The 14,233-nt window shown below is 47.7% G+C and overlaps 1 protein-coding gene across 1 annotated transcript in view; it reads left to right on the top strand.

Annotated features, from left to right (window-relative positions):
• Positions 1–14,233, top strand: part of LOC119932183 (adipocyte plasma membrane associated protein) — a 44,493-nt gene that overhangs the window by 23,562 nt on the left and 6,698 nt on the right. Inside the window, exons 4-8 of the mRNA XM_038751127.1 lie at positions 1,901–1,993; positions 8,585–8,701; positions 9,576–9,750; positions 11,253–11,387; positions 12,887–13,079. Coding sequence (XP_038607055.1) covers positions 1,901–1,993; positions 8,585–8,701; positions 9,576–9,750; positions 11,253–11,387; positions 12,887–13,079 — 713 coding nt within the window. The remainder of the gene's footprint in view (positions 1–1,900; positions 1,994–8,584; positions 8,702–9,575; positions 9,751–11,252; positions 11,388–12,886; positions 13,080–14,233) is intronic.

The raw sequence follows: 14,233 nt of genomic DNA on the forward strand, positions 1-14,233 counted from the left end.
CTCACAGGGGTATCACACCTGCACATAGTCATTTTCCATGCAATGCCACCATCCAAACATGTGTCTGGACTATTAACTTGGCTCCGACTGGGCTGAGGACTTCGACCGATGCAAGACCCTTCCCTCCTCTCAGTTAGAACTACCACTAACTCCTGAGTGTCCATAGAATTTATTATTTAGTACTGGGCAGCTTAACATTTCAGAGAGGACCTGATCTTTTAAGAGGCCATTTTTTTCTAGTAGATCCTTTTGAGATTAGGGTATTTATCTGGCTTCTGTCACCTACATTCCACGGAAACTGCCCTCTCTCTAAGGTCACCAATGACCTCCTGCTTGCCAAATCCAACAGCTCCTACTCTATCCTAATCCTCCTCGACCTCTCAGCTGCCTTCGATACTGTGGACCACCCCCTTCTCCTCAACACGCTATCCAACCTTGGCTTCACAGACTCTCTCCTCTCCTGGATCTCCTCTTATCTCTCCAGCCATTCATTCTCAGTCTCTTTTGCTGGCTCCTCCTTGCCCTCCCATCCGCTTACTGTATGGGTTCCTCAAGGGTCAGTTCTTGGTCCCCTTCTGTTCTCTATCTACATTCACTCCCTCGGTGAACTCATTCGCTCCCACGGCTTCAACTATCATTTCTACGCTGATGACACCCAAAACTACATCTCTGCCCCTGCTCGCTCTCTCTCCCTCCCTTCAGGCTCGGGTCTCCTCCTGCCTTCAGGACATCTCCATCTGGATGTCTGCCCGCCACCTAAAACTCAGTATGTCCAAGACTGAGCTCCTTATCTTCCCTCCCAAATCCTGCCCTCTCCCTGACTTTCCTATCACTGTTGATGGCAGTACCATCCTTCCCGTCTCACAAGCCCTCAGCCTTGGTGTCATCCTCAACTCTGCTCTCTCGTTCACCCCTCACATCCAATCCGTCACCAAAACCTGCCAGTCTCACCTCCATAACATCGTCAAGATCCGCCTTTTCTTCTCCATCCAAACTGCTACCGTGCTCGTTCAAGCTCTCATCCTATCCCGGCTGGATTACTGCATCAGCCTCCTCTCTGATCTCCCATCCTCCTGTCTCTGCCCACTTCAATTTATACTTCACGCTGCTGCCCAGATCATCTTTATGCAGAAATGTTCTGGGCATGTTACTCCCCTCCTCAAAAATCTCCAGTGGCTGCCAATCAACCTATGCATCAGGCAAAAACTCCTCACTCTCGGCTTCAAGGCTGTCCATCACCTCGCCCCTCCTACCTCACCTCCGTTCTCTCCTTCTACAGCCCAGCCCGCACCCTCCGATCCTCTGCCGCTAATCTCCTCACCGTGCCTCGGTCTCGTCTATCCCGCCGTCGACCCCCAGCCCACGTCATCCACCTGGCCTGGAATGCCCTCCCTCCGCACATCCACCAAGCTAGCTCTCTTCCTTCCTTCAGGGCCCTACTGAGAGCTCACCTCCTCCAGGAGGCCTTCCCAGACCGGGCCCCCTTTTTCCTCTCCCCCTCCCCATCCTCCCGCCTTACCTCCTTTCCCTCCCCACAGCACCTGTATATATGTTTGTACATATTTATTACTCTATTTTACTTGTACATATTTACTGCTCTATTTTATTTTGTTAATATGTTTTGTTTTGTTGTCTGTCTCCCCCTTCTAGACTGTGGGTAGGGACCGTCTCTGTATGTTGCCAACTTGTACTTCCCAAGATCTTAGTACAGTGCTCTGCACACAGGAAGCGCTTAATAAATACGATTGAATGAATGAATGAATGAATAAATGTGTCACCATGTCTGGCAATAAACAAGCAGGGGTACTTATATTTGAAGGACTCCAGATGGGAAAGCTATTTGTGATAGCAATTCTATCAGTAAGTCAATCAGCTGATATTTTTTTTTGTTTTTTTCCAGATGTTATGTTTACTGGCACTGCTGATGGTCGGATTGTAAAAATAGAAAGCGGAGAATTGACTACGGTTGCCAGACTTGGAAAAGGCCCTTGCAGTAAGTGACCAGTGAGCCCTCTCCCGCTGCACACCTGCCCCTGCCTCCCACTACATTGCCCCAGATTCTGAACCCACGGGTAGATAGAAGCAAATCTTGTCGGACACAGTCCCTGTCCCACATGGGGCTTACAATCTTCATCTCCATATTACAGGTAAGGTAACTGAGGCACAGAGATAGCCTGAGGTCACACAGCAGACAAGTGGTTGCAGCTGGGATCAGAACCCAGGTCCGACTTCCAGTCCCAAGCTCTATCCACTTAGAGAAGCAGCGTGGCTCAGTGGAAGGAGCCCGGGTTTTGGAGTCAGAGGTCATGGGTTTGAATCCTGGCTCTGCCAATTGTCAGCTGTGTGACTTTGGGCAAGTCACTTCACTTCTCTGTGCCTCAGTTATCTCATCTGTAAAATGGGGATTAAGAATGTGAGCCCCACGTGGGACAACCTGATCACCACCCCAGAGCTTAGAACGGTGGGAAGCATAGTAAGCACTTAGTAAATGCCATTACTATAGGCCTTGCTGCTTCTCAAGATAGATACAAGATAATCAATCAGTCGTATTTACTGAGTGCTTACTGTGTGCCCAGCACTGTACTAAGTGCTTGGGAGAGTACAGTGTAACAATATAATAGACTCATTCCCTGCCCACAATGAATTTTCAGTCTAGAGGGGAAGACAGACATTAAATAAATTACAGATATGTACATAAGTGCTGTGGGTCTGAGAGTGAGGATGAATAAAGGGAGCAAATCCAGTGGCGGCCTCTTCTTCTCCCACTCCCCCAGACTCACCGGAAAAGGAGGAGGTGTCGGATTCCTTCTCGCTCCCCAATGTTGCTTTCACACTATCCCTCCTCCCCCTTCCCTTTCCTTCCCTTCCTTTGAAGCCCACATTATTCACTTCTACCACCCCATCCAGATTCTTGTAGCACCCCCCACCCCGGCCCCACCTCCAACTTCTTTAACGATCTAGACCCCTCCTTCTCTCCTTTTCCATGCCCACTCTGATCCTCGGAGACTTCTTCATCCACATAGATGTCCCTGGTGACTCTCCTGCCGCCCGCCTTCTATCTCTCCTTGACACTGCCAACCTCCTGCTCCACCCCACCTCGCCCACCCACCAACTTGGTCAAACCCTCGACATCATCATCTTCCACCGCTGCTCTATCTCCACCCTTACCAACTCTGAAATCCCTCTCTCTGATCATAATCTTCTCACCTGCCTCCTCACTCACACTTCTTTCCCCTGTAATTCCATATTACTCCTTCACAGAGATCTCCACTGTCTTGACCCCATCCATCTTTCTGAGCGCCTCACACCCCACCTCGCCTCCCTTTCCTCTCTACCCAATCTTGATGATCAGATTACTGCTCTCAACTCTACCCTCTCTACACAGCTCAACCTGCTTGCTCCCCTTTCCCTTCGCCGCTCTTGTACCCACAGCCCTGCCACTGTCCGCCTCCTTCGCTCTTATGCTCAAGCTGCTGAACGCTGCTGGCAAAAGTGTAAACACCAAGCAAACCTCGTTCACTTCAAGTTTATCCATTCCTGCCTTAACTCTGCCCTCTCCTCTGCCAGACAAAACTATTTCTCCTCCTTTATTGACACCCATGCCCATCATCCCCGTCAGCTCTTCCGTGCATTTAGCTCCCTTCTCAGGCCCCTTGTTCCTCCCCGTCCTCCTTCCCTCACTCCCAATGATCTGGCCACTTACTTCATTAGTAAAATTAATTCCATCAGGTCTGAGCTCCCCAAAGTCACTCCTCCCCCTTCTCCAACCCCCCTGCTCTCAACCCTCTCTGCTACTCTCCCATCCTTCCCAGCAGTATCCTCAGATGAGATCTCCTCCCTCCTCTCAAGTGCTGCTCCTGCAACCTGTGCTTCTGACCCCATTCCCTCTCATCTTATGAAATTTCTCACCCCTTCCCTCCTCCCGTCTTTAACTTCCATCTTCAACTGCTCACTCTCCACTGGTTCCTTCCCCTCTGCCTTCAAACATGCCCACGTCTCCCGCATCCTAAAAAAACCCTCTCTTGACCCCACCTCCCCTTCTAGTTATCGCCCTATCTCCCTCCTACCATTCGTTTCCAAACTCCTTGAACACATCATCTACACCCGCTGCCTCGAATTCCTCAATGCCAACTCTCTCCTTGACCCCTCCAATCTGGCTTCTGTCCCCTACATTCCACCAAAACTGTCCTCTCAAAGGTCACCGACGACCTTCTTTCCAAATCCAACGGCTCATATTCTATCCTAACCCTCCTCGACCTCTCAGCTGCCTTCGACACTGTGGACCACCCCCTTCTCCTCAACACGCTATCCAACCTTGGCTTCACAGACTCCATCCTCTCCTGGTTTTCTTATCTCTCCAGCCATTCATTCTCAGTCTCCTTTGCAGGCTCCTCCTCCCCTTCCCATCCCCTAACTGTAGGGGTTCCTCAGGGGTCAGTTCTTGGTATCCTTCGGTTCTCTATCTACACTCACTCCCTTGGTGAACTCATTCGCTCCCACGGCTTCAACTATCATCTCTACACTGATGACACCCAAATCTACATCTCTGCCCCTGCTCTCTCTCCCTCCCTCCAGGCTCGCATCTCCTCCTGCCTTCGGGACATCTCCATCTGGATGTGTGCCCCCCATCTAAAACTCAGTACGTCAAAGATTGAGCTCCTTTTCTTCCCTCCCAAACCCTGCCCTCTCCCTGACTTTCCTATCACTGTTGACAGCACTACCATCCTTCCCGTCTCACAAGCCTGCAAACTTGGTGTCATCCTCGACTCTCCTCTCTCATTCACCCGTCACTTCCAATCCGTCACCAGAACCTGCTGGTCTCACCTCCGCAACATTGCCAAGATCCGCCCTTTCCTCTCCATCCAAACTGCTACCTTGCTGGTTCAATCTCTCATCCTATCCCGACTGGATTACTGCATCAGCCTCCTCTCTGATCTCCCATCCTCCTGTCTGTCCCACTTCAGTCTATACTTCATGCTGCTGCCCGGATCCTCTTTGTGCAGAAACACCCTGGGCATGTTATTCCCCTCCTCAAAAATCTCCACTGGCTACCAGTCAACCTACGCATCAAGCAAAAACTCCTCACTCTTGGCTTCAAGGCTCTCCATCACCTCGCCCCCTCCTACCTCACCTACCTTCTTTCCTTCTACAGCCCAGCCTGCACCCTCCGCTCCTCTGCCGTTAACCTCCTCACTGTGCCTCGTTCTTGCCTGTCCCGCCATCGACCCCCAGCCCACATCCTCCCCCTGGCCTGGAATGCTCTACCTCTGCACATCCACCAAGCTAGCTCTCTTCCTCCCTTCAGGGCCCTACTGAGAGCTCACCTCCTTCAGGAGGCCTTCCCAGACTGAGCCCCCCTTTTTCCTCTCCCCCTCCCCATCCCCCCCCTTACCTCCTTCCCCTACCCACAGCACCTGTATATATGTTTGTACATATTTATTACTCTTATTTATTTTACTTGTACATATTTACTATTCTATTCTGTCAGTGATGTGCATCTAATTTTACTTCTATTTATTCTGATAACTTGACACCTGACCACATGTTTTGTTTTTTTGTCTATCTCCCCCTTCTAGACTGTGAGCCCGTTGTTGGGTAGGGACCATCTCTATATGTTGCCAGCTTGTACTTCCCAAGCGCTTAGAACAGTGCTCTGCACACAGTAAGCACTCAATAAATATGATTGAATGAATGAATGTCAACGCAAAAGGGAGTGGAAGACAAGGAAAAGTGGGCTTTGTTAGGGAAGGCCTCTTGGAAGAGATGTGCCTTAAGTAAAGTTTTGAAGTCGGGGAGAGGAATTGTCTGTCATATGAAGAGGGAGGGCATGGCAGGATGTGGGTGAGAGGTCGGTAGCAAGGTAGATGAGATTGAGGTACAGTGAGTAGGTTGGCATTAGAGGAGTGAAGTATATGGGCTGCGTTATAGTAAGAGAGTAGCAAGTTGAGGTAGGAGGGGCAAGGTGATTGAATGCTTTAAAGATGATGGTATAAGGTGTCCAAATGGGGCTTCCTACCATTCCCTGGAGGAACGAAGTACAGAAAACCGTTTGTTCCAATCTAAGCATCTTTATTTCCACTCCTTCCTGGAGGTCCCAGCACATGAGAAGCAGCATGGCTTAGTGGAAAGAGCATGGGTTTGGGAGACAGAGGATGTGGGTTCTAATGCTGGCTCTGCCTCTTGTCTGCTGTGTGACCTTTGGCAAGCCACTAAACTTCTCTGTGCCTCAGTTACCTCATCTGTAAAATAGGGATTAAGACTGTGAGCCTCACGTGGGACAACCTTATTAATTTGTATCTACCCCAGTGCTTAGAACAGTGCTTGGCACATAGCAAGCGCTTAATAAAATACCATAATAATAATAATTATTATTATTCTGTCTGCGGGTCTGGGGACTGAGCAAGTGTTGCCTGCAAATTTGGCCGTTTATAACTTTTGTCCATTTACCTGATCCCTCCCCAAGACAGTCATGCTGGCACAAATCCTCTATATCCTTCCATTGGTTGCTAGGCTATCCATCAGTTCCCTTAGCCAGTCAGTGGTCATTGCAATCAGCATCTGTTCTGCCTGGTGGGGTATGTTAGAATATACCCTGTCTTCCTGAGTTCCCCATTACCACATGGCTGGGTTTTGGGATTTGAATGCAGGGTGGAGGTGAGGCGCTGGGGTCAGAACCCTGCCAGATTCCTGAGTGCAGAGGGGCAGAGTTCGGGTTCCCATTGCTGTGGGGCTGCACATTGTGGGGTGGAAGGGGAAAGAGGCACTCATAGAGGGCCAGGCTGAACTCGACTGCCCAACTCTGGAACACACAGGGCCAGGGAGAAGAGATCGAAGGTGAGCTGGAATTAGGACTCTGATCTCTAAGGAGAGTGGGAAGGGAACGCCAGCCCCACATCAGCCTGAGCTGTCTGCCTCGTACGCATGCCTGCCCTCACTCCCCAGCCCCAAGGCAGCCTTGCCCCACCCTGACTGCGGCAGCCTGAGCTTTTGGTGCCATATGTGCACCTGCCCGCATTCCTGCTCGTGTCCGGGACATGGTGCTCTCCACTGATGCCACTCACTTGCATTCCTGGAATGCTGAAACACCCCACTCCTCATTAATTCATTAATTCATTCATTCAATTGTATTTATTGAGCGCTTACTGCGTGCAGAGCACTGTACTAAGCGCTTGGGAAGTACAAGTTGGCAACATATAGAGACGGTCCCTACCCAACAGTGGGCTCACAGTCTAGAATGGGGAGACAGAGAACAAAACAAAACATATTAACAAAATAAAATAAATAGAATAAACATGTACAAATAAAATAGAGTAATAAATACGTACAAACATTTATACATATATACAGGTGCTGTTGGGAGGGGAAGGAGGTAAGGCAGGGGAGATGGAGGGGGAAGGAGGGGGAGAGGAAGGAGGGAGCTCAGTCTGGAAAGGCCTCCTGGAGGAGGTGAGCTTTCAGTAGGGCCTTGAAGGGAGGAAGAGAGCTAGCTTGGCGGATGTGCGGAGGGAGGGCATTCCAGGCCAGGGGGATGACGTGGGCCAGGGGTCGACGGTGAGACAGGCCAGAACGAGGCACGGTGAGGAGATTAGCGGCAGAGGAGCAGAGGGTGTGGGCTGGGCTGTAGAAGGAGAGAAGGGAGGTGAGGTAGGAGGGGGCGATGTGATGGAAAGCCTTGAAGCCGAGGGTGAGGAGTTTTTGCCTGATGCGTAGGTTGATTGGTAGCCACTGGAGATTTTTGAGGAGGGGAGTAACATGCCCAGAGCGCTTCTGGACAAAGACAGTCCGGGCAGCGGCGTGAAGTATGGATTGAAGTGGAGAGAGACAGGAGGATGGGAGATCGGAGAGGAGGCTGATACAGTAATCCAGACGGGATAGGATGAGAGCTTGAACGAGCAGGGTAGCAGTTTGGATGGAGAGGAAAGGGCGGATCTTGGCAATGTTGCGGAGGTGAGACCAGCAGGTTTTGGTGACATATTGGATGAGGGGTGAACGAGAGAGCGGAGTCGAGGATGACACCAAGGTTGTGGGCTTGTGAGACGGGAAGGATGGTAGTGCCGTCAACAGTGATAGGAAAGTCAGGGAGAGGGCAGGGTTTGAGAGGGAAGACAAGGAGTTCAGTCTTGGACATGTTGAGTTTTAGGTGGCGGGCAGACATCCAGATGGAGATGTCCTGAAGGCAGGAGGAGTAGTCACTACAGGCATGCCCTTGGCTGGCGTCCCAGGCTCTGCCCATCATCACAACCTGCACAGCTCAGGTGGATAGCCTCCAGTGCCCCCAACATCGAGCAGAGCACAGCATTTACAGTCTAATTAGGAGGGAGAACAGGTATCAAATCCCCTTTTTACAGATACCTGTAAAACTGAGATTTTAGAGGAAGTAAGTGATTTGCCCAAGGTCACATAGCAGATAAGTGGTGGAGCTGGGAGCTGGGATTAGAGATTTAGGTCCGCAGGTCCTTCATTTCACCTTCAGTGGCATCATCTCTAAGTTAAAAAGGCATGCAAACTGTAGGTGTTCGTATGTTTCAATGGGAGAGAGAACTCTAGATACTAGATTCTGATATCCTTCTCTATCATTTCAAAGAAACCAGGGAAGATGAGCCTACATGTGGTAGACCTCTTGGCATACGTGTTGGGCCTAATGGTACCCTTTTTGTGGCCGATGCTTACCAGGGAATATTTGAAGTTGATCCCAACACAGGTATGTTGCTTCTTCTTTTGCTGACAAACCCTTGTGATGATAAAAAGTCTTTAGCATTAAGTATGTGGAAAGAATTTCTTACTTTTTGGATCAAGGCCCAGTGAGTTAAAACATAATTTGACTGAAGCTCTGTAATACTTCCTCTTCCAGGAAGTTTTGAAATCTTTGTTACAAGGGGTTTGAACACCCTCCTGTGCAAGGTTTTGTAATTGGCATTTCACGCTGTCAAGGGCAAACACAGTCTCTGTTCTTACTTAATGAGTTCTTATTTCAACAGGAAATAGCCCGATTTGCATCACTGGAATACCTTAAATGCTGTTTATTACATTAATACAAAGTGGCAGGCACTGTGTGTGTGGTGACAGGCAGTCTTTACTTGCCATGGTGCCTAAGGGATGGCCAGTCGAACATTGACTTTGTCAGCAGAGTAACAAAAACTGATTAAAAACCCCTTTGTCTGAAGGATCATCTTTAAATCTGAAGAGCCATGTGCATGCAGTGGTATTTTTTGAGCACCTACTATGTGTGGAGCACTGTATTCATTCGTTCAACTGTATTTATTGAGTGCTTACTGTGTGCAGAGCACTGTACTAAGCACTTGGGAGAGTACAATGCAACAGAGTTGGTAGACACGTTCCCTGCTCACAGTATCTAGAAAACATGATTCTCAAGGAGCTTTACACACATTTATGTTACTTTCATAAATAAAAAAAACTACCTTATTTCCAGATTGACTCAATGTATTAATATAGAGTATTCTTTGTGTTTTGAGGATTTTAAAAAAATTGAATAGCAGATAGAAGTAATCATATGTCCTGGCATTTAGATTGAAAAGGCTGATGTTGAGATTAAAACCAAATCCTCTTTTAATTAGGTGATGTGAGACAGCTATTGTCTTCTCAGACCCCCATTGAGGGAAAGAAAATGTCCTTTGTGAATGATTTGGCGATTACACGGGATGGGAGAAAAATCTATTTTACAGACTCCAGCAGCAAATGGCAAAGGCGGGATTATCTCCTCTTGGTTATGGAGGGCACAGATGATGGACGGCAAGTATTTCCCTCTGGATTTCCATTCCCCGGGGAACCGGCTAAGTTTCCTCTAGGATAGTTGATCATGCTGCCCCAGTGGAGCAGCTCTGGGCTCATTTGAGCTTTTGGAACAAGACCATACTTGGTATCGTGAGCTGGGAATCAGTGTAGTTATGAAGTAAACCAGGGATGCAGGTATTTCTCACTGGCCTCTTGAAAACTAGGAAAACAACTGTGTACTTATCACTTTGGGATTGGTGTTTCTGTATAACACTTTTGCAGGAGCCTCAGATAAAAGCTAGGTTTGGCTGCTGGGATTTTAAGTCAAAAAAGCTTGATGCCAGGATCATATTACTGCTTTATTTTTTGCTGGTTTTCAGTAGAGCATTGGGTGTTGTTTATACCAACTGGTTTGACTTGAGGGTTGGGTGTTGTTTATACCAACTGGTTTGATTTGCGGGTTGGTCACATTCCCACCTGGAAAATTTAGTCCTGGTTGAGATTTTAGGCTTTCCAGCTGAGGATGAGAGAACAGAGTTGGATCTAGGGGCCATGTCCAAATGATCTAGCGAAACTGGGGATTATTTTGACTTTAGTAGATTTTTTTTTCTTAGATTTTTTTTTTCTTTTCCTTTCTAAAATATTTTGTCCTTTTTTCAATCTCAGTGGCATTCCAGCTTCTGTTGCTGCTAAGCCCTAACATTACCTTTGGAAGACTTGACCCTTTGGGATGATTTGTGGCCTGGTTGACTAGAAATCCCCCCCACCCAACCCAACACCACCAAAAAAATGTTTCATTTCCTCAGAAGTTAAGCATTAAATATGATTGATTGAGGCAAAGTTATACTGGCTCTGACAAGCTGCTCCACATCAGACAGACTGACCGTTTCTGTGGGTCGAGTTTATTATTATCCCAGATCTGTATGCCAGCCTTCTCTCCCAAGCAATTTAGAGTTAACTGATAAAAGAATGTCCAATAATTGGGGAAGCATGAATGCTTCTGGGCTTCTCTGTACATAATAATAATAATGGTATTTGTTAAGCACTTACTATGTGCCAGGAACTGTACTAAGCTCTGGGGCACTGTCATCCCGAATGTGAATACCCAGGATATAACTGTCTGCATATGATCCAGAAAGGGTGGAATTAGTTTGTCACCAAGTCAGTTCTAGCCAGAGGATCTAGATTGGAATGGTGACCCACCTAAGACAGGTGGAGCACTTACTGTAAGGAAGTGGAAGTGTTCTGAATTGAAGGCCACATCTTCCCCTTCCCTGCCCTCTGTCCCCTGCCTTGACCCATCTTGGTCAGGGTTGGCCTGGTTTTCCCTCAGGCTTATCAAAATGGGTAGCTTTGATCAGAAGTCTATTTGAAGTGGGAATACATTTCAGGATTTGCAGTCCCTGAGTGCCAGTAGGAGGAGCAGGATTTGGGAGCTTTTTTGACTACTCCCAGTTGCTGAAGTGGAGAGAGTACCAGTGTGTGGTACTACTAAAAATCTGTGCCTTGATGTTTTGCAGTTTGCTGGAGTATGATACCGTGACCAGAGAGGTGAAGATTTTAATGGATGGCCTGAGATTCCCCAATGGAGTCCAGCTCTCTCCTGCTGAAGATTTTGTGCTGGTGGCCGAAACGACCATGGCAAGAATCAGAAGGTGTGAATGTTGTGTGAGATCCTGGCAGGAATTAATTTCCCCTTGGCATCGTGACTGCTCAGAGAGAAATAACAGGGTTGACAGGTTTTTAGTGACAGATAAGAAGGACCGGGTGCACCAAACCCCCACGGAAGCATTCGTCAGCCCATCCACGGACAGGCCTGGGATCCTGACCACTTTGTCCCATTGGCCTTGGTGATAGTGGCAGTTAGCGCTCTGCCCAGTTGAGTTGGGATATATTAAAGGGTCGCTGCCTGTTCCATCCCCTGAAAAGTGTATCATTGCTCTGCTCTGACTGCTGTCTTTGAAGCATGTGAGAGTTTCTGGGTTTCCATTGCCCTCTCTGCATTGCATGAGTCACCTGCATTGGCCACTCTTGAGACTGGACACCCGGGGTACCCCCAGGATTGTGGTGTCTTCGGCTTTTTATAGATGAGGCAGGGATCATCTTAGGCCCCACTGATCTGGCGCTAGATTATCCCTATGGTTTTATACCTGTATCCCCTGGCTCAGCCAGCATGGGAGGCCTCTGGGGTTCAGCCAGCCAGTGCTGCTTCCTAAGGGCTGGTAGCTGAGACTTGGAGAAATGTGAAACTCCCACTTCCCCCTTTCATAGTCATCTCTCCAGGTTTGTGAGTTCTTCACACATAGAATTCACAGTAACATCTGGTTATGAACAGATAGCCAGTATTTTTTTAAGGATATTTTTTCCTCTAATTTTCATTGTTCAGTAGTTCTTAAACCAAATACTGAAGTGAATTACACACTCCCCTCCTCGCACCCTAGCTTTCTTTTTAAGTAGTTCTCCTGTGGCATTACCATCAAGGGGTTTTCCTGAGTAGTTTACCCTCCTGGTCACTGCCTTGTTGGCGAACCACAGCAGCTTCCCAATCCACTTCCAGCAGACCCTTTACTCTCTGGGTCCTTTCCCTCTGGACCCTAAAATGGAGGCTGTTCTTATGTATCCTCTCCTGTTAGATACCTAATCTGGAGCCCACCTGCCTTTACAATGGTTCTGAGGTTTCTTCCCCACCTTGCCAGCCCCCTCTTCCTTGCCCAAATCCCCCTTTGCGATTGGCAGCGTTCCTGCTGATGTCACCTGGAGACTAAACATCTTCTATGGAGGGCTTTTCCCCCTTCATTATCTCTAAGTGTGGGGCCAGCCTGACCATCCAGCAGACTTAAAAAACAAACAAACAAATAAAAAACCCGACAAAGTTAGTTCAAAACTCTAAATTGGCCTGGATGGAAGAGAACCCAGGCAGATAGACTTGCACTTCCTAGGTTATTTCCTGCTGATGCCGGACTCCATTCATGAGTTAGGCCTACAGGAAAAATGCCTTTTCTGGCTTGAGTGGAGGTCCTGAGGACAAGGGATAAGAAATCCAAAACTTTTTGTAAAGACTGAATGGCAGGCAGGCTGGGGTGCAGCTGAGGTCCTGTAAACTGCCCAGATTTTTTTTTCCCAAAATGATTTTTCACTGCTGTGAATTTTTCAGGTTCTACGTGTCTGGACTTATGAAAGGTGGGGCAGATATGTTTGTGGAAAATATGCCAGGCTTTCCAGACAACATCCGTGGGAGTAGCTCTGGAGGGTACTGGGTGGCCATGTCAGTGGTCCGGCTGAATCCTGGCTTTTCCATGATGGATTTCTTATCTCAGAGACCATGGATTAAAAGAATAGTTTTTAAGGTAAGTATCAAAAACATTTTCTGTAGAAGGGGAAAATATCTAATTAGTTCATTAAACAGGGTTTTTGAGACATCATATGCAGTTTTTTATCATTAGCTTTGTGCTCAGTGCAAGAGGGCTGGAGATGCAGAATTTACTTTTCTTGCCGTTACTGAATGTGACACTGGGGAGAAGCTAATAGTGATTTTAATTTCACAGAATATATAAATGTATAGTTACTTACTGTGCTATGTAGGAATGTAACTGTAGATTCCAAACCAGAATTGAAACTACTATCACTACAGGTCTATGGAAAATGTAGAATTTGGGTTCAGAAAGAATGAAGCACTGATTATTATTTTTTTTAACCTGTGTTTTCCAATTTAAGGAAACAGGATTCAAGAAGGGCAGAATTGATAATTGCCCATTTCTGGGAAGTGTTTCTTTCAGGATATGCCCTGAACTCATTCAGGTTCTTGGGAAGGGCAGTTTCTTTTCCATTCTCCCTTAAATTGGCAAAATCATACTGTTCAGTCCCACCCTTTTGAAAAAGATTTTCATTCAGTCAGATTTATGAGCACATACTGTACTAAATGCTTGGGAGAAAACAATAAAACAATAAACTGACACATTCCCTGCCCACAATGAGCATACAGTCTAAATGAGGGAAAGACAGACATTAATATAAATAAATAAATTACAGATATGTACATAAGGGCTGTGGGGCTGGGAGGGGGAAAGACCAAAGGGAGCAAGTCAGGGAGATGCAGAAGGGAGTGGGAGACGAGGAAAGGGGAGCTTAGTCAGGGAACACCTCTTGGTGGAGATGTGCCTTCAAGTAAGGCTCAGAAGGAGTGGAGAGTCTATCAGATTTTGAGGAGGGAGGGCATTCCAGGCCAGAGGCAGGATAGGGGTGAGAGGTCAGCAGCGAGATAGATTGACGCACAGTTAGAGTGTTAGCATTAGAGGAGCAAAGTGTGCAGGCTGGCTTTTAATAGGAGAGTAGCAAGGTCAGGTAGGAGGGGTGAAGTAATAGAGTGCTTTAAAGCCAATGGTGAGGAGTTTTTGTTTGATGCGGAGGTCGATGCTAGGCCTTCCCAGACTGAGCCCCCTTCTTCTTCTCCCCCTCCCCATTCCCCCCACCCTACCTCCTTCCCCTCCCACAGCACCTGTAT

The sequence above is a fragment of the Tachyglossus aculeatus genome, chromosome 9, assembly GCF_015852505.1.
Source record: "Tachyglossus aculeatus isolate mTacAcu1 chromosome 9, mTacAcu1.pri, whole genome shotgun sequence".
In the NCBI taxonomy this organism is placed as follows: domain Eukaryota; kingdom Metazoa; phylum Chordata; class Mammalia; order Monotremata; family Tachyglossidae; genus Tachyglossus; species Tachyglossus aculeatus.